At 31.7% G+C, this 21,544-nt stretch overlaps 1 protein-coding gene across 1 annotated transcript in view; it reads right to left on the minus strand.

Annotated features, from left to right (window-relative positions):
* Positions 1 to 493: 493 nt before the first annotated feature.
* The window catches only part of LOC145282885 (uncharacterized), a 102,654-nt gene continuing 81,603 nt past the window's right edge, over positions 494 to 21,544 (minus strand). Inside the window, exon 12 of the mRNA XM_080132260.1 lies at positions 494 to 2,817. Within this exon, the coding sequence (XP_079988386.1) occupies positions 2,673 to 2,817 (145 nt within the window). The 3' untranslated portion in view covers positions 494 to 2,672. The remainder of the gene's footprint in view (positions 2,818 to 21,544) is intronic.

A 21,544-nucleotide genomic window follows, 5' to 3' on the forward strand; every position in this document is an offset into this window, starting at 1 on the left:
TCAGTTGTAACTTTTATAAACACTTTGAACTCTAAAGTAAATTTTTGGCTTTACTTTCGTCAACGTCGTAACTTTCGCTTCCCTTATTTTGTCATTTAGTCCTCTCATTCCTTGAGCGATGTTTCCGGCAAAAGGAGGAGAATTGCTGTTTTCTGAGTTAAAATCTATCCAAGCTATAACACCTATTGATGGTTTGTGTTTTATGCCATGATCACGTTTGACACACCGTCAGATCACCGAAGTTAAGCAACAATAAACCTGGCCAGTACCAGATGAATAACCATTGAGAATATTAGGCGCTATATGTGCTCTCCGCTTATTTCGGCATTGTTTCTAGTCGTCCTGAATATCTACTTTCCATTGAAACTAAACAATGCCGACTCAGGAGAAATAGGTTTGGGAATTGCGCAACTCTTGACACAAAAAAATTCATGCACAGGTACGCTTACAAACTGAACGAAGCCATTTTTTTACCTTGATGTATTATTTTATTTATTTTAAGCTCTTTACATCAAGTGGCTTTATGCCTTGTTTGAAATGATTTTCATGAAAAATACTTATCAACACTTTTTTTATTAGAAGAAATCGTAAATAAAATATATAAAGTAGAACCTCGATATACGGTGGCCCTAGGATACGTTTTTTCAGGTTACGTTGTGGAATACGATGTTTTTCCGGCCCCTGGTTACGGTATTTGTCCCGCCTTACGGTGTTATTTATAATATTATTTGATTATATACATGTGTGTATTATATACTGCACCGTATATTGTTACTAATTTTTAATGCCATATCCCGGGGGTTCTACTGTAGTTTTAATACAGATAAACATTTTTATAATGTCCTATTCCCCACAATTTATAAATATCGATAAATTTTCAAGAGCACAGTCTTATTTATTTGACAGGTTTATTGACCTTATAATTGATCAGCTATCTTTGGAGAATCGAAGTTTTCTGTTAGATTTTTGTAGGTGTCGTTCGGTAGTGCGCATATACTTTCTATGAAATGTTAAAATTTGTGAACATCCGGTTTTAAATGAAGTTGTAATTCCTTACTTCATAGTTCACCTTGTAGACGTTCTGCCATTGAGAAAAAAAATTGACATATTGGAGATCGTGACACTAGAGTTTTTAAATGAAAAATCTTGGACACGATTATTGCGAAACATCGCTCATAATAACAAAAATTACTTAAGCAAAATATAAAAAAGAGAAGATATCATTCATTTATCTTTAGCGTGACTGGCAAAACAGAGGTGATACCTTGGGAATTAATCGTTTAACTCTGTGGATGTCTGTTCTCAACTTTCCGACTGATTTTCACCTCATATTAGTTCAACCTCCTGTGCTTATAAATGTGTCGTTATCACATAGCCTTCTGTAGTAATGATGCGGAGAGACAGAGAAATAAGCGGCCACGGTTAGCATGTGATCGCTGTAAGGATATAGTAACATTTTAATTTGAAACTATTTAAATTACGAGACGATATGAAAATTTAGGCGTTCTTGAAAGTCCGAATTACCAGAATAAAAAGGGCTAGTTTGCTCGAGTGACTTTTGTTTTGGGACGCCACGTCGTTCGTGTGTTTTTACTGCTGGTGAGAAAAGGAAGAAAGGAGTGTTGCTGCTGCTGCTGTTGTTGATGTTGATTTTATGCAGAGCGAAGTCTTTGTTGTTAATAAATATAAGGATCATGCTGAAATAACAAGAAAGCCATTAGAAATTAGCTTGTATGAAAATGTTATTAATTGGCATGATAAATATTTTTCGAATCTTTTCAGAATGAACTTTTTTATTTTACAGATCGAATGAGTTGTGATCATCCAATCAGATGTGATTGCGTAAATTTTAAAGTTAAATCAGTTTTTTGGGGGGTTTTTTTTTTACATGGAGGTCACCATTTATCAAGGTCCGGAGGCCACTCAGGGATAAGCGTTATTGCATGTACAGTAATCAATGAGATAGTATTGTAGTAATCATTAGTATTGGAGATTTGATAGAGTGTCTTACTTAAGTGAGCTGTTTTTCAGGAATTTGTTTATGTTGGACTTGAAGACATCCAAGTTGTAGTCAGGTGGGAAACAGGCAAACGGAACAGAGTTCCACAGTCGTGCACTTCTGAGAAAGAAGCTCTGCTCATGGAATCTACGTTTGGATTTAGGCACAGATAAAGAGTGGGGAAAATTATTGACAGTAGTTTCAGCCAGGCGGGTGTTGTGCTGACAATAATATACTTTTAGGATTCAATGTAAATTTAATTTGTCAGATGTAGCGGGTGAATAGATATGACAGATAGGGTTTAGTTGTAGTTAGTTAGAAACCCATTCTTAACACGGGGAAAGGAGGGCGTTTTATAACAAGTTTGTACTTTCACTTAATTTAAATTAAAAAAATACCCTAAAAATTGTATTCAACTTGAAAATCCTAGCACGTCCACCTTCTGCACAAGTGTCTTTATTTCAGATCGTGATTCGCGTCAAAAACTGCGACATTTTGATGTTCTAAATAAAATACATTTTTTTTGCATCCCATTTCTTTGGTGTTTTTTTTTTTTTGTATTTTTTCGACGATGTTCAGCGTTCAGTTCTTTTTAATCTTAACGACGTCAAGTCAAATAAGGCGAACCGATGACAAGTTGTTAAAGTTTGTTTTCGCCATCGACCAATCAAAATCACGAAGAAATGGTCCATAAAATGTGCTTCATTTGGTCACAAATTTCAACATTTTGTAATTTCCAATCCAAGGCTGAAAAATCCGCTGTTTCGAGAATATCCCTTGATATGCGTTTCTCTTCGCAGTCATCCGACGTCTCCCATCTGGAATGCAAAAATTAATAAATAAATAAATAAATAAATAATACTTATTGTTTGATATGAGATTTTTTAAATTCAGATTAATGCTGTATTACAATAACATATTATAACAGTGAATTGATGAAGACCACTAGACCAACGAGTCAAATGAGCTGGAACAAATGAAGCACGGGATGTATCAAACAGTTCTGAGGAACACATACCATAATAGTATTTATAAAAAAAAGGTTGAGACTAACAACATCACGTCTGTGAAAGAAAAGATTGCAGAGAAGAAGAAATAGTGGTGTACATCAAATTATACATAGGTTTTTGCAATTTATGAAGGACATTCAAATAAGACAGACATACCATTCACTGGACAAAGTGGGGGGGGGCAGAGCTTTTGACAGGGTATGGTATGAGGGTCTCCTCAGGAAAATTAGATCATACGGTATCACTGGTAGAATACTTAACATAATTAAATCCTTCTTAGATAAGAGAAAAATGCAGGTTGTCCTCGATGGTCGTACATCTAAATAATATGATATAAATGCGGGAGTGCCCCAGGGTTCTATCCTTGGACCTCTATTGTTTCTGATATTCATAAATGACCTCCCCGACAAAATTGTATGTGAGATGGGTATATATGCTGATGACACTACACTCTATGGCAGGCACGACAGGAAGACGAATGAACACGCAGAAACACTAGAGGAAGACCTCTAATCTGTAGTGGAATGGGGACAAAAATGGTTGGTCACGTTCAATGCCGCCAAGACTAAACTAGTGTCATTCAATAATTACAAGAAACCCTCTCTACCACCTATAGCAATGGCCAGTGACTCTTTATCTGAGAGTACATCTTTCAAACTCCTTGGCCTAACGTTCACAGGAAACATGAGTTGGAACAATTACATTGAAGGCATTGCCAGGGCCGCTGCAAGAAAGGTGGGCTCTCTCTACCATGCTAGACAACTACTAACACCCGAAAGTATCATGTACCTCTATAAGGCCACCATTCGCCCATGTATGGAGTATTGCTGTCACATTTGGGCTGGTGCACCTGCTACTAGTCTCTCGCTCCTTGACAAGGTTCAAAAGAGAGTTGCAAACCTGATAGGCCCTGAACTCGCATCTAAGCTTCAGCCTCTGTCCCATCGACGAAATGTTGCATCCCTCTGCCTTTTCTACAAGTATTTTAATGGTGAATGCTCTGACGAACTGCAATCACTTGTGCCCCCATGACGTGAGCACCCTCGACAAACCCGACAGGCTGCTAAATCCCACCCCCATACTGTAGAGATCCCTAGATGTAAAAGATCTTTCTACTCCAATAGTTTTTTCCCCAGAACCGCTAGACTTTGGAATTCCCTTCCAGGTCCCTGCTTCGCCAACTGTACTGACGTGCAGAAGTTCAAGTGTAATGTGAACCGACATCTTGCTGCCCAAATCTCTACATAGTACCCCAGCAGTTGTTGCCCCTGATAGTAGCCCCCTACACCAAAGTGGCAATTTGCCTTGTTTGGGGTGAAAATGTAAAAAAAAAAAAAAAAAAAAAAAATCACGATCCCACATATGACAGCAATACTCCATATATGGTTTGATAGTAGATTTGTAGAGATAGAGAATAATGGCGTCGTGTTTGAGTTTTTGTAATTGTAGAAAAAACAATTTTACACGAATCGGAAATTGTAATGGATTTAATATATGGACTTCAAGAAAGATTTGATAAAAAAGAATAGCTAAGAAGTTTTGGAATCGATTTCTCATCGAGAGCAAAGCCATTGGAATGTCAGGAAGAAAAAAAAAACAAAACTCTGCGAAGCAATAGGTAAGTTTTACAATTGATTAAACGAAACAATCCATTTCTTACTCCAATCCATAACTTCTAGTTTAGTTTCATGACTGACCAAAGAAAGATGGGCATTATAAAGAAAATTCGCAGGAAGTTGTTTTATATTTTGTAATCAGAAAAAAAAATCATATAGTATTACTCGACGAATATTTAATATAATTAAATCATCCTTGGACCTTTATTATTCCTGATATTCATATATGACCTTCCTGATAAAATTGTCTCTGAGATGGGCATATTTGCTGATGAAACCATACTCTATAACAGGCACGAGGGGAAAATGAATAAACACATACCCAAGGCAATGGTAGACATCTTAGAGGAAAACCTTCAGTCTGTAGTGGAATGGGGGTTATAAATGGATGGTAACTTTCAATTTTGCCAAAGCCAAGCTTATTTCTTTTAATAATTACAACAACAAAAAATCTTCTCGTGGCTAAAGATACATTACCTGAAAGTACTTCATTCAAACTCCCCGGCTTAACGTTCACAGGTAATAGGAATTGGAACAGATACATAGGGGGCATTGCCAAGACTGCTGCAAAGAAAGTTGGATCTCTTTACCGTGTGAGAAAGTTACTTATGCCTGAAAGTATCCTATACCTTGACAAGGTCACCATTTGCCCTTGTATAGAGTATTGTTGTTACATTTGTGCTGGTGCATCTGCTACTAGTCTCTTACTCCTGGACAGGGTTCAAAACAGTGTCGCCAACCTAATAGCTCCCGCACTCAACTAGGTTTTAACCTCTATCCCATCGACGAAATGTTGCAGCCCTCTGTCTATTTTACAAGTACTTGTACTCCTTCGACGTAAATACCTCCGACAAACCCGACAAACAGCAAAATCCCACTCTTACCCAGTAGAGATCCGCAAAACCTAGTTTTTCCCCTCATACTGTTAGACTTTGGAACTTCCTTCCGGGTCACTGCTACCTTGACTGCACAGACATGCAGAAGTTCAAGTGTAATGTAAATAGACATCTTGGTGCTCAACTCCCTACATAGTATCTCTGCGAATTATATCCCAAATAGTAACCCTCTACATCAAAGTGGCACTGTGCCTTGAATGGGGTGAAAATACACAAAAAAGCACAGTGTAATATAAGAAAGGTAACATTAGATTTAAGCGTAATTCCTTTTACGGTGTTATGGGTCTAAGGAAGATGACATATTGCTATTGTGGGTTGTCACTCCTGTTCTCACGCTGAAATTAGTAATTAAACTGTCCCCAATAGTATCAAATTGACTGTCTATTGCTTTAAACATAATTCAACATTCATAATTCTTGTTTTTGCTTTTTAATTTTTATTAAATAAAGTTCAATATCAATATAATTAAACCGTGTTCCTTATTTTTTCATCCAATTTTTTAAGTAAATGATAAATAAAATTATAGTCGTTTCAATCCATGAAACAACAATATTTTCTTTACAAAATGTCACACAACTATTCCCGTTTTAATTAATTCTCATTGTTCTTTCTTTTTTAAATAAATTAAGTTTCAATCTATATCGTGTTTCATTTTCAATGCAAGTTTTTAAGCCTTCTAATGTTTTTGTAAAAAGCTCTGATTCATTATCGTTAGTTTGACTTTTCGACAGATCTTGCATGCTAGGACTTCAGGTACGAAATCATTTTTTTTTTTTTTGAAAAAGCCTGAATCTATATTACTCCTGGCTCTTCACTTTGTTTTATGCACATGTGTTCCACACATTTACACTCTGCATAATATGAATTATGGCGTAGTTTTCGATAAATACTCTTTCGACATTCTTCCTCCCACATTCATATCACATAGACGCCATCTTGTTTTTTTTTTCACTTACCAATTGTTACTAAACAAATACATCGAATAATTTACTGTCCATAATCTATCATGATAACCTTTCAAATTATTTGAATAACTTACTTGAATTTTCGCGGCTGTCGGTGAAAGTTGAATACATTAATCTGTATTTATTTTGTGAATTACAGAGAGAGGGGGGGGGAGAGAAAGAAAAAAAGAAGGCGGATAGAAACCAAAGAATGCAGAACGCACAATTGCCGAAGTCTCTCTCTCTCTCTCTCTCTCTCCTTCTCTCTCTCTCTCTCTCACACTCTGTTAAAATTAGTGAGTGAGAGAAAAGAGGAGAATTTGATAATTACGCGATCCGACTTGACCTCTTTCGTTTTTTTTACATGGGAATCACCACTTATCAAAGCCTGAATGCCTTTCGAGGATAAAATAATAGCGTATAAATACTTAGTAATGGAAATGGGGTAAAAATGGACTATTTAAGGTGGGATCAACAAGAACTTGTTTGCATTGGACTTGAATACCTTTTCTTTCTATTTCTCTTTCTCTCAATTTAATCAGATAAACTTACTGCTTTCTCTTTTTTCTTTCTTTCTACTCCTTTCTCTTATTTACATCGAATCATTCCTTCAACAAAGTTACATTTTATGTTCGATTCTGCCAGCGTGCTTTTTGGTTTTTTCTCTTTTTTTACAGTATTGAGCTTTAGGGATTAGCTATTTCCAATTGTTTTTTAAATAACCATTAAATTACTGTCCTGTAGTGGAATGGAAACGTCACTAACCCTATGCGCGTTTAACCGGCTTCCTCCAAAGGAGGAAGTTCCATGGGAGTATGAACTCACAAGCGGTCCCCAGTCGCATATATATCCCCATTAGGGGAGATGACTACGTTAGGTTTTTGCAACTCTTGCAGGGAGGTGTCGTTTTCTTACATATAGCACCTGGAATTCCCAAATGGTCACCTAGCTCTCTTCCTGATCTACATCAATGATCTCCCTAAACACATACTTAAATCATTCGTTGACATCTATGCTGATGGCACGACCATCTATGGCAACGTATCAAAGGCTGTAAATGACAAAGTTCTCTCTAATTCTCTCTCCTCTGATCTTGAGCGTGTGGTACAATGGGGGAAGAGGTGGCTGGTCACTTTTAATGCATCCAAAACCAAGTTTCTATCTTTACATCATCAACGCTCTGATCCCCATCTGGCATCAATTGAAATGGATGGCTCTCGCCTTGGGGAGGCTCCATGTTTTGACAAGCTTCTGGGTTTGACCTTTACTCCTGATCTGAAATGGAACACGTACATCAAATCTGTTGCCAGGGACGCTGGGAAAATGGTGGGATCCTTCTACCGCTCCAGAAGATATCTCACTACTAATGCAATTCTCTATCTGTATAAAAGTTAAGTACGTCCAAGGATGGAGTACTGCTGCCACATCTGGGCAGGAGCTGCTAAAAACAGCCTATCCTGCCTTGACAGAGTACAAAATAGACTTCGTGGTTCAGTGGGGGATGCCCTTTTTTCTTCCCTGCAACCTCTCTCCCACAGATAAGACGTTGCGATCCTGTCTTTGTTTTATCGTTATTTCCATGACAGGTGCTCGTCTGAGCTCCAATCCCTCGTTCCCCCTCGCCAATCTTTCACGAGAAACACCCGTTTGGCTGAAACTACTGTCAATAATTTTCCCCACTCTATATCTGTGCCTAAATCCAAACGTAGATTCTATTAGCAAAGCTTCTTTCTTAGAACTGCACGCCAGTGGAACTCTCTGCCGCTTGCCTGTTTCTCACCTGACTACAACTTGGACGTCTTCAAGTCCAACACAAACTCCTGACAAACCGCCCCCTTAAGTAAGACACTCTATCAAAACCCCCAATACTAATGATTACTGCAATACTATATCATTGATTACTGTACACGCAATATCCCTTATCCCTGAGTGGCCTTCGGGCCTTGATAAGTGGTGATCCCCATGTAAAAAAAAAACAGACAAACCTATCTGGTACTGACTAGGCTCAACGTTGTTTAACTTTGGTGATCTAACGAGAACCGGTGTGTCAACGTGATTATGTCGTAATATGATCACCTGTAAGTTCTGTAAGCATATATATTAATTGCAGACATTATAGAATGCGAGGTAATCGTCGCAACAATAGCCTTAATCGTTTTATGCAAAAGAAAAAAAAATCAGAGTTTACTTGCAATGTTTGTTGCTGCAACTAAATTGCCGTTATCAAGACGTCGACAAATTCGAAAGTAATTACTGTCAGAAATAAAACTGTTAATACACGAAGTTAAGTATTATTATTGGATGCTAATAATAGTTAATATGACCGCGAACTACTTTGTTTATGAAAACGTTTCCCAAATATTAATTCACTGTGAATGAATATTAAACAAGAACATTTACATGTATTCTTACTGGTCTTTTTTTATAACTGTAAATGCAATGTATGGTAGTACCCAACTGAAACATTGCAGAAAAGGTTTTTATCTGTTGACCGTAATTAGAGTGTTTATTGTGTGCGCTTTTAATTTTTATTAAGAGGATAATTACGACTAGTAAATAATTGTCGTTTGTTATAAGTTAAATGATTAGCTATGAACCGTTTGAAACAATTTGTAAGTAATATGGGTTAATGTAAGAAAATACCAGAGATTGTTATTATAATGCGTATCTGTAATGTTAACAATCAGTAATGTATGAAAATATGTATGGTACTAAATTAAAATCATTCGATGTAATGGGTGACAGGCAGAGAACATGTTTATGATAGAGTACAAATTCTGCCGACATTTTTTGTAATATAATGGAATCAAAATAGACTTCGTAGCCTCGTAGGGGATGTACTTTTCTCTTCCCTGCCACCTCTTCTCACAGAAGTTGCGAGTTTGTCTCTGTTTTATCCTTATTTTCATGGTAAGAGCTCGACTGATTTATAATATATGGTTCCCCCGTCGCCAAACTTTCACAAGAAACACCTGTCTAGCAGAAAACACTATAAATAATTCACCCACTCTTTATCTGTACCTAAACCTATACGTAGATTCCATGAACAAAGCTTCTTTCTTAGAACTGCACGCCTGTGGAATTGTCTTCCGTTTTCCTGCTTTCCAGCTGACTACAATATGGTTGTCTTCAAGTCTAACGTAAACAAGTTTTTGATGATCCGTTCCATAAAAGTTAACAAATTTACCAAATTTCCTTTACTAACGAGTACTATATTCTCCAATTGCCTACTGTACACTCTTTAACCGTTATCCTTGAGTGACCTTTGGGCCTTGATAAGTGGTGATGCCTATGTAAAAAAAATCAAAATACTGAAGGAAGAGAAATAATAAACGAGATTTGGATCGAAAATGAAATCGATAACCATATCGAAATATGATGTCTGGTTATATAACTGTAAATGGAATATCAAAATATGATGTCTGGTTATATAACTGTAAATGGAATATCGAAATATGATGTCTGGTTATATAACTGTAAATGGAATATCAAAATATGATGTCTTGTTATATAACCGTAAATGGAATATCGAAATATGATGTCTTGTTATATAACTGTAAATAGAATATCGAAATATGATGTCTGGTTATATAACTGTAAATGGAATATAAAAATATGATGTCTTGTTATATAACTGTAAATAGAATATCGAAATATGATGTCTGGTTATATAACTGTAAATGGAATATCAAAATATGATGTCTGGTTATATAACTGTAAATGGAATATCGAAATATGATGTCTGGTTATATAACTGTAAATGGAATATAAAAATATGATGTCTTGTTATATAACCGTAAATAGAATATGGAAATATGATGTCTTGTTATATAACTGTAAATGGAATATCAAAATATGATGTCTTGTTATATAACCGTAAATGGAATATCGAAATATGATGTCCTGTTATATAACTGTAAATAGAATATCGAAATATGATGTCTTGTTATATAACTGTAAATAGAATATCGAAATATGATGTCTTGTTATATAACTGTAAATGGAATATCAAAATATGATGTCTGGTTATATAACTGTAAATGGAATATGGAAATATGATGTCTGGTTATATAACTGTAAATGGAATATCGAAATATGATGTCTGGTTATATAACTGTAAATAGAATATCGAAATATGATGTCTGATTATATAACTGTAAATGGAATAAAAAAAGATGATGTCTGGTTATATAACTGTAAATGGGATATCAAAATATGATGTCTTGTTATATAACTGTAAATGGAATATCGAAATATGATGTCTGGTTATATAACTGTAAATGGAATATCGAAATATGATGTCTGGTTATATAACTGTAAATGGAATATCAAAATATGATGTCTTGTTATATAACTGTAAATGGAATATCGAAATATGATGTCTGGTTATATAACTGTAAATGGAATATCGAAATATGATGTCTGGTTATATAACTGTAAATGGAATATCGAAATATGATGTCTTGTTATATAACTGCAAATGGAATATCGAAATATGATGTCTTGTTATATAACTGTAAATGGAATATCAAGATATGATGTCTGGTTATATAACTGTAAATGGAATATCGAAATATCATGTCTGGTTATATAACTGTAAATGGAATATCAAAATATGATGTCTGGTTATATAACTGTAAATGGGATATCAAAATATGATGTCTTGTTATATAACTGTAAATGGAATATCGAAATATGATGTCTGGTTATATAACTGTAAATGGAATATCGAAATATGATGTCTGGTTATATAACTGTAAATAGAATATCGAAATATGATGTCTGGTTATATAACTGTAAATGGAATATCAAAATATGATGTCTGGTTATATAACTGTAAATGGAATATCGAAATATGATGTCTGGTTATATAACTGTAAATGGAATATCGAAATATGATGTCTGGTTATATAACTGTAAATGGAATATCAAAATATTATGTCTGGTTATATAACTGTAAATGGAATATCGAAATATGATGTCTGGTTATATAACTGTAAATGGAATATCGAAATATGATGTGTGGTTATATAACTGTAAATGGAATATCAAAATATGATTCTGGTTATATAACTGTAAATGGAATATCGAAATATGATGTCTGGTTATATAACTGTAAATGGAATATCGAAATATCATGTCTGGTTATATAACTGTAAATGGAATATAAAAATATGATGTCTGGTTATATAACTGTAAATGGAATATCAAAATATGATTTCTTGTTATATAACTGTAAATGGAATATCAAAATATGATGTCTGGTTATATAACTGTAAATGGAATATCGAAATATGATGTCTTGTTATATAACTGTAAATGGAATATCAAAATATGATGTCTGGTTATATAACTGTAAATGGAATATCGAAATATGATGTCTTGTTATATAACTGTACATGGAATATCGAAATATAATGTCTTGTTATATAACTGTAAATGGAATATCGAAATATGATGTCTGGTTATATAACTGTAAATGGAATATCAAAATATGATGTCTGGTTATATAACTGTAAATGGAATATCGAAATATGATGTCTGGTTATATAACTGTAAATGGAATATCGAAATATGATGTCTTGTTATATAACTGTAAATGGAATATCGAAATATGATGTCTTGTTATATAACTGTAAATGGAATATCAAGATATGATGTCTGGTTATATAACTGTAAATGGAATATCGAAATATGATGTCTGGTTATATAACTGTAAATGGAATATCAAAATATGATGTCTTGTTATATAACTGTAAATGGAATATCAAAATATGATGTCTGGTTATATAACTGTAAATGAATATCAAAATATGATGTCTGGTTATATAACTGTAAATGGAATATCGAAATATGATGTCTGGTTATATAACTGTAAATGGAATATCAAAATATGAGGTCTGGTTATATAACTGTAAATGGAATATCAAAATATGATGTCTGGTTATATAACTGTAAATGGAATATCAAAATATGATGTCTTGTTATATAACTGTAAATAGAATATCGAAATATGATGTCTGGTTATATAACTGTAAATGGAATATCGAAATATGATGTCTTGTTATATAACTGTAAATGGAATATCGAAATATGATGTCTGGTTATATAACTGTAAACGGAATATCGAAATATGATGTCTGGTTATATAACTGTAAATGGAATATCGAAATATGATGTCTTGTTATATAACTGTAAATTGAATATCAAAATATGATGTCTGGTTATATAACTGTAAATGGAATATCAAAATATGATGTCTGGTTATATACCTGTACATGGAATATCGAAATATGATGTCTTGTTATATAACTGTAAATGGAATAAAAAAATATATGTCTGGTTATATAACTATAAATGGAATATCGAAATACTATGTCTGGTTATATAACTGTAAATGGAATATCAAAATATGATGTCTGGTTATATAACTGTAAATGGGATATCAAAATATGATGTCTTGTTATATAACTGTAAATGGAATATCGAAATATGATGTCTTGTTATATAACTGTAAATGGAATATCGAAATATGATGTCTGGTTATATAACTGTAAACGGAATATCGAAATATGATGTCTTGTTATATAACTGTAAATGGAATATCAAAATATGATGTCTGGTTATATAACTGTGAATGGAATATCAAAATATTATGTCTGGTTATATAACTGTAAATTGAATATCGAAATATGATGTCTGGTTATATAACTGTAAATGGAATATCGAAATATGATGTCTTGTTATATAACTGTAAATGGAATATCGAAATATAATGTCTTGTTATATAACTGTAAATGGAATATCGAAATATGATGCCTGGTTATATAACTGTAAATGGAATATCAAAATATGATGTCTGGTTATATAACTGTAAATGGAATATCGAAATATGATGTCTGGTTATATAACTGTAAATGGAATATCGAAATATGATGTCTGGTTATATAACTGTAAATGGAATATCGAAATATGATGTCTTGTTATATAACTGTAAATGGAATATCAAGATATGATGTCTGGTTATATAACTGTAAATGGAATATCGAAATATGATGTCTGGTTATATAACTGTAAATGGAATATCAAAATATGATGTCTTGTTATATAACTGTAAATGGAATATCAAAATATGATGTCTGGTTATATAACTGTAAATGAATATCAAAATATGATGTCTGGTTATATAACTGTAAATGGAATATCGAAATATGATGTCTGGTTATATAACTGTAAATGGAATATCGAAATATGATGTCTGGTTATATAACTGTAAATGGAATATCAAAATATGATGTCTGGTTATATAACTGTAAATGGAATATCAAAATATGATGTCTTGTTATATAACTGTAAATGGAATATCAAAATATGATGTCTGGTTATATAACTGTAAATGGAATATCGAAATATGATGTCTGGTTATATAACTGTAAATGGAATATAAAAATATGATGTCTGGTTATATAACTGTAAACGGAATATCGAAATATGATGTCTGGTTATATAACTGTAAATGGAATATCGAAATATGATGTCTTGTTATATAACTGTAAATTGAATATCAAAATATGATGTCTGGTTATATAACTGTAAATGGAATATCAAAATATGATGTCTGGCTATATAACTGTACATGGAATATCGAAATATGATGTCTTGTTATATAACTGTAAATGGAATATCAAAATATGATGTCTGGTTATATAACTGTAAATGGAATATCAAAATATGATGTCTGGTTATATAACTGTGAATTGAATATCAAAATATTATGTCTGGTTATATAACTGTAAATGGAATATCGAAATATGATGTCTGGTTATATAACTGTAAATGGAATATCGAAATATGATGTCTGGTTATATAACTAAATGGAATATCAAAATATGATGTTTGGTTATATAACTGTAAATGGAATATCGAAATATGATGTCTGGTTATATAACTGTAAATGGAATATCGAAATATGATGTCTTGTTATATAACTGTAAATGGAATATCGAAATATAATGTCTTGTTATATAACTGTAAATGGAATATCAAAATATGATGCCTGGTTATATAATTGTAAATGGAATATCAAAATATGATGTCTGGTTATATAACTGTAAATGGAATATCGAAATATGATGTCTGGTTATATAACTGTAAATGGAATATCGAAATATGATGTCTTGTGATATAACTGTAAATGGAATATCGAAATATGATGTCTTGTTATATAACTGTAAATGGAATATCAAGATATGATGTCTGGTTATATAACTGTAAATGGAATATCGAAATATGATGTCTGGTTATATAACTGTAAATGGAATATCAAAATATGATGTCTTGTTATATAACTGTAAATGGAATATCAAAATATGATGTCTGGTTATATAACTGTAAATGAATATCAAAATATGATGTCTGGTTATATAACTGTAAATGGAATATCGAAATATGATGTCTGGTTATATAACTGTAAATGGAATATCAAAATATGATGTCTGGTTATATAACTGTAAATGGAATATCAAAATATGATGTCTGGTTATATAACTGTAAATGGAATATCGAAATATGATGTCTTGTTATATAACTGTAAATGGAATATCAAAATATGATGTCTGGTTATATAACTGTAAATGGAATATCGAAATATGATGTCTTGTTATATAACTGTACATGGAATATCGAAATATAATGTCTTGTTATATAACTGTAAATGGAATATCGAAATATGATGTCTGGTTATATAACTGTAAATGGAATATCAAAATATGATGTCTGGTTATATAACTGTAAATGGAATATCGAAATATGATGTCTGGTTATATAACTGTAAATGGAATATCGAAATATGATGTCTTGTTATATAACTGTAAATGGAATATCGAAATATGATGTCTGGTTATATAACTGTAAATGGAATATCAAGATATGATGTCTGGTTATATAACTGTAAATGGAATATCGAAATATGATGTCTGGTTATATAACTGTAAATGGAATATCAAAATATGATGTCTTGTTATATAACTGTAAATGGAATATCAAAATATGATGTCTGGTTATATAACTGTAAATGAATATCAAAATATGATGTCTGGTTATATAACTGTAAATGGAATATCGAAATATGATGTCTGGTTATATAACTGTAAATGGAATATCAAAATATGAGGTCTGGTTATATAACTGTAAATGGAATATCAAAATATGATGTCTGGTTATATAACTGTAAATGGAATATCAAAATATGATGTCTTGTTATATAACTGTAAATGGAATAAAAAAAGATGATGTCTGGTTATATAACTGTAAATGGAATATCGAAATATGATGTCTTGTTATATAACTGTAAATGGAATATCGAAATATGATGTCTGGTTATATAACTGTAAACGGAATATCGAAATATGATGTCTGGTTATATAACTGTAAATGGAATATCGAAATATGATGTCTTGTTATATAACTGTAAATTGAATATCAAAATATGATGTCTGGTTATATAACTGTAAATGGAATATCAAAATATGATGTCTGGTTATATACCTGTACATGGAATATCGAAATATGATGTCTTGTTATATAACTGTAAATGGAATAAAAAAATATATGTCTGGTTATATAACTATAAATGGAATATCGAAATACTATGTCTGGTTATATAACTGTAAATGGAATATCAAAATATGATGTCTGGTTATATAACTGTAAATGGGATATCAAAATATGATGTCTTGTTATATAACTGTAAATGGAATATCGAAATATGATGTCTTGTTATATAACTGTAAATGGAATATCGAAATATGATGTCTGGTTATATAACTGTAAACGGAATATCGAAATATGATGTCTTGTTATATAACTGTAAATGGAATATCAAAATATGATGTCTGGTTATATAACTGTGAATGGAATATCAAAATATTATGTCTGGTTATATAACTGTAAATTGAATATCGAAATATGATGTCTGGTTATATAACTGTAAATGGAATATCGAAATATGATGTCTTGTTATATAACTGTAAATGGAATATCGAAATATAATGTCTTGTTATATAACTGTAAATGGAATATCGAAATATGATGCCTGGTTATATAACTGTAAATGGAATATCAAAATATGATGTCTGGTTATATAACTGTAAATGGAATATCGAAATATGATGTCTGGTTATATAACTGTAAATGGAATATCGAAATATGATGTCTTGTTATATAACTGTAAATGGAATATCGAAATATGATGTCTTGTTATATAACTGTAAATGGAATATCAAGATATGATGTCTGGTTATATAACTGTAAATGGAATATCGAAATATGATGTCTGGTTATATAACTGTAAATGGAATATCAAAATATGATGTCTTGTTATATAACTGTAAATGGAATATCAAAATATGATGTCTGGTTATATAACTGTAAATGAATATCAAAATATGATGTCTGGTTATATAACTGTAAATGGAATATCGAAATATGATGTCTGGTTATATAACTGTAAATGGAATATCGAAATATGATGTCTGGTTATATAACTGTAAATGGAATATCAAAATATGATGTCTGGTTATATAACTGTAAATGGAATATCAAAATATGATGTCTTGTTATATAACTGTAAATGGAATATCAAAATATGATGTCTGGTTATATAACTGTAAATGGAATATCGAAATATGATGTCTGGTTATATAACTGTAAATGGAATATAAAAATATGATGTCTGGTTATATAACTGTAAACGGAATATCGAAATATGATGTCTGGTTATATAACTGTAAATGGAATATCGAAATATGATGTCTTGTTATATAACTGTAAATTGAATATCAAAATATGATGTCTGGTTATATAACTGTAAATGGAATATCAAAATATGATGTCTGGCTATATAACTGTACATGGAATATCGAAATATGATGTCTTGTTATATAACTGTAAATGGAATATCAAAATATGATGTCTGGTTATATAACTGTAAATGGAATATCAAAATATGATGTCTGGTTATATAACTGTGAATTGAATATCAAAATATTATGTCTGGTTATATAACTGTAAATGGAATATCGAAATATGATGTCTGGTTATATAACTGTAAATGGAATATCGAAATATGATGTCTGGTTATATAACTAAATGGAATATCAAAATATGATGTTTGGTTATATAACTGTAAATGGAATATCGAAATATGATGTCTGGTTATATAACTGTAAATAGAATATCGAAATATGATGTCTTGTTATATAACTGTAAATGGAATATCGAAATATAATGTCTTGTTATATAACTGTAAATGGAATATCAAAATATGATGCCTGGTTATATAATTGTAAATGGAATATCAAAATATGATGTCTGGTTATATAACTGTAAATGGAATATCGAAATATGATGTCTGGTTATATAACTGTAAATGGAATATCGAAATATGATGTCTTGTGATATAACTGTAAATGGAATATCGAAATATGATGTCTTGTTATATAACTGTAAATGGAATATCAAGATATGATGTCTGGTTATATAACTGTAAATGGAATATCGAAATATGATGTCTGGTTATATAACTGTAAATGGAATATCAAAATATGATGTCTTGTTATATAACTGTAAATGGAATATCAAAATATGATGTCTGGTTATATAACTGTAAATGAATATCAAAATATGATGTCTGGTTATATAACTGTAAATGGAATATCGAAATATGATGTCTGGTTATATAACTGTAAATGGAATATCAAAATATGATGTCTGGTTATATAACTGTAAATGGAATATCAAAATATGATGTCTGGTTATATAACTGTAAATGGAATATCAAAATATGATGTCTTGTTATATAACTGTAAATGGAATATCAAAATATGATGTCTGGTTATATAACTGTAAATGGAATATCAAAATATGATGTCTGGTTATATAACTGTGAATTGAATATCAAAATATTATGTCTGGTTATATAACTGTAAATGGAATATCGAAATATGATGTCTGGTTATATAACTGTAAATGGAATATCGAAATATGATGTCTGGTTATATAACTAAATGGAATATCAAAATATGATGTTTGGTTATATAACTGTAAATGGAATATCGAAATATGATGTCTGGTTATATAACTGTAAATGGAATATCGAAATATGATGTCTTGTTATATAACTGTAAATGGAATATCGAAATATAATGTCTTGTTATATAACTGTAAATGGAATATCAAAATATGATGCCTGGTTATATAATTGTAAATGGAATATCAAAATATGATGTCTGGTTATATAACTGTAAATGGAATATCGAAATATGATGTCTGGTTATATAACTGTAAATGGAATATCGAAATATGATGTCTTGTGATATAACTGTAAATGGAATATCGAAATATGATGTCTTGTTATATAACTGTAAATGGAATATCAAGATATGATGTCTGGTTATATAACTGTAAATGGAATATCGAAATATGATGTCTGGTTATATAACTGTAAATGGAATATCAAAATATGATGTCTTGTTATATAACTGTAAATGGAATATCAAAATATGATGTCTGGTTATATAACTGTAAATGAATATCAAAATATGATGTCTGGTTATATAACTGTAAATGGAATATCGAAATATGATGTCTTGTTATATAACTGTAAATTGAATATCAAAATATGATGTCTGGTTATATAACTGTACATGGAATATCAAAATATGATGTCTGGCTATATAACTGTACATGGAATATCGAAATATGATGTCTTGTTATATAACTGTAAATGGAATATCAAAATATGATGTCTGGTTATATAACTGTAAATGGAATATCAAAATATGATGTCTGGTTATATAACTGTGAATGGAATATCAAAATATTATGTCTGGTTATATAACTGTAAATGGAATATCGAAATATGATGTCTGGTTATATAACTGTAAATGGAATATCGAAATATGATGTCTGGTTATATAACTAAATGGAATATCAAAATATGATGTTTGGTTATATAACTGTAAATGGAATATCGAAATATGATGTCTGGTTATATAACTGTAAATGGAATATCGAAATAGATTTTAAATTGAAGCGAAAGTAGCTGCGCTTGTCAATGTTATGAAAAAGAAAATATTCATAAGAAAATATTCTTCATAGCAAAAGAAATGTTGGAAAAAAAACAAAAACAATTCGAATAAATATTCACAAATAATAAGCAAATAAGATTATAGTTTTCCAAAACAATAACTGACCTGGTTATGTGACGTCAGATAACGAACAAAGAGTTATTATATAATCATAGGTCAGAGGTTTGGGGGAAATATCAGATATTTTGTAATTCATATGCAAAACTAGGAAAATATATGACTATGACTGAAACATTGGTAAAGTTGCAGTATCTTTCTAACCTCAAAAAATCCTTTAAAATCACCATTTTTAAAGGTTTTCGAGGGTGCTGAAAACGAAAATAACGTTTTAAATTCCATGAAACGAGTAGTTTTAAAAATATGAAGAAGTTATAGTTTCAAAAAGTGGGGGATCACTTTTCTATATTAATTTAACGTAAAATGAACGTATACTTTATAGACATATAGATATATTGAGGGCGAGGACATCTGTTAATTTTTTAGGGGTGGTGTTTATTTGGTAATTGTGGCTTGGTAGACCAACACAAAGGCTACTTTAAAAAAAACTTGGTTTTGGGGTGTGCTAAAAACGAATGTCGCATTTAAATTTTCCGCAAATAAGTATTTTTCCGGTAATATGTTATAATTGGTGGCCATTGTTGTACGCGCAAGCGCGCATATTTTTACTCAATGCCCGAGAAAATAACATATTTGCAGAAAATTTAAATGCGATATTCGTCTCAGCACACCCGAAAACTTATAGAAAACAAGTTTTTTTTTAAGGTAGTTTTTGTGTTGGTCTACCAGGCCACAATAAAAACCACCCCTAAAAACTAATAGATCCCACCCAAAAAGGGGGGGCATAAATTTGGTGCTGCTTTTACGTTAAATTAATATTCAAAAGTGATCCTCCACTTTTTGAACTATAATTTTTTCATATCTTGGAAACTACTCGTTTCCAAGAATCTTAAACGTTATTTTCGTTTTCATCACCTTTGAAAAGCTCTATTAGTGATATTTTAAAAAAGATTTTTTGAGGTCAGAAAGATACCACAACTTCATCGAAACATTTTATGGCTGTAAAAAAAAAGTGTCAAAAATAGTTTCTGGATGATGGATGATCCCCTTAATGTGTGACCTTAAGGGCAAATGTCACATAGTCCACTACACAATTCAGGTCATTAGCTTTAATTTGTTAAATTCTAATCAATAGTCGCTGAGATTTGAAACTTATAAAGGTACCAAAAAAATTGATATCTCATACATGTATATATATATAAAGAAAGAGATAGATAGATAGATAGATAGATAGAGAGATAGAGAGAGAGAGAGAGAGAGAGAGACAGCACTTATTTTGGTAATTTTATAAGTTCCAAATGTCAGCGACTATTGATCAGAATTTAACAAATGAAAGGTAATGACCTGAATTATGACAGAGTATAGAAAGATAGGATTTGGGTTTGATGGTGAGTGACCACCGCTCGTCAGTGTCTCAGAGTGCGACGCTCCGCAGCTGTTCGCTCATGCTTGTTGTTGAAGAAGACTATCCTGCTATCACATGTGAAGCGCCAGGTCTCTCTATCCACTGCCAAAGTCTCCAAAAGATTGAAGAGGATATTGCGACACTTGAGGGTGAGCTTGATGCAGTCTATGTAGCGTTTCTTCAGGTAGCCGATGTTTCGTCGGCCGTGAGTGAACTGACCGAAGAGAACTGTTTGAGGACATCCTGATGACGTGGACCAATGATTGAAGCTGACGATGGATAAGAAGTGACTCTAGTTCTCCTGCGAATTTCTGAATGAGACACTTTGTGCCACCGATGGAGGCCGAGGATCTGTTGTCGTCTGATGTGAAATGACTCTAGCAACCTGATGTGATGGCCATACGGAACCCATGCGTCGGAACCATACAGGAGGATGGGTATGATGACTGCATTGTACACAGCAGCTCTT

This window comes from Euprymna scolopes, chromosome 1, assembly GCF_053919585.1.
Source record: "Euprymna scolopes isolate OS-2025 chromosome 1, ASM5391958v1, whole genome shotgun sequence".
Taxonomy (NCBI): domain Eukaryota; kingdom Metazoa; phylum Mollusca; class Cephalopoda; order Sepiida; family Sepiolidae; genus Euprymna; species Euprymna scolopes.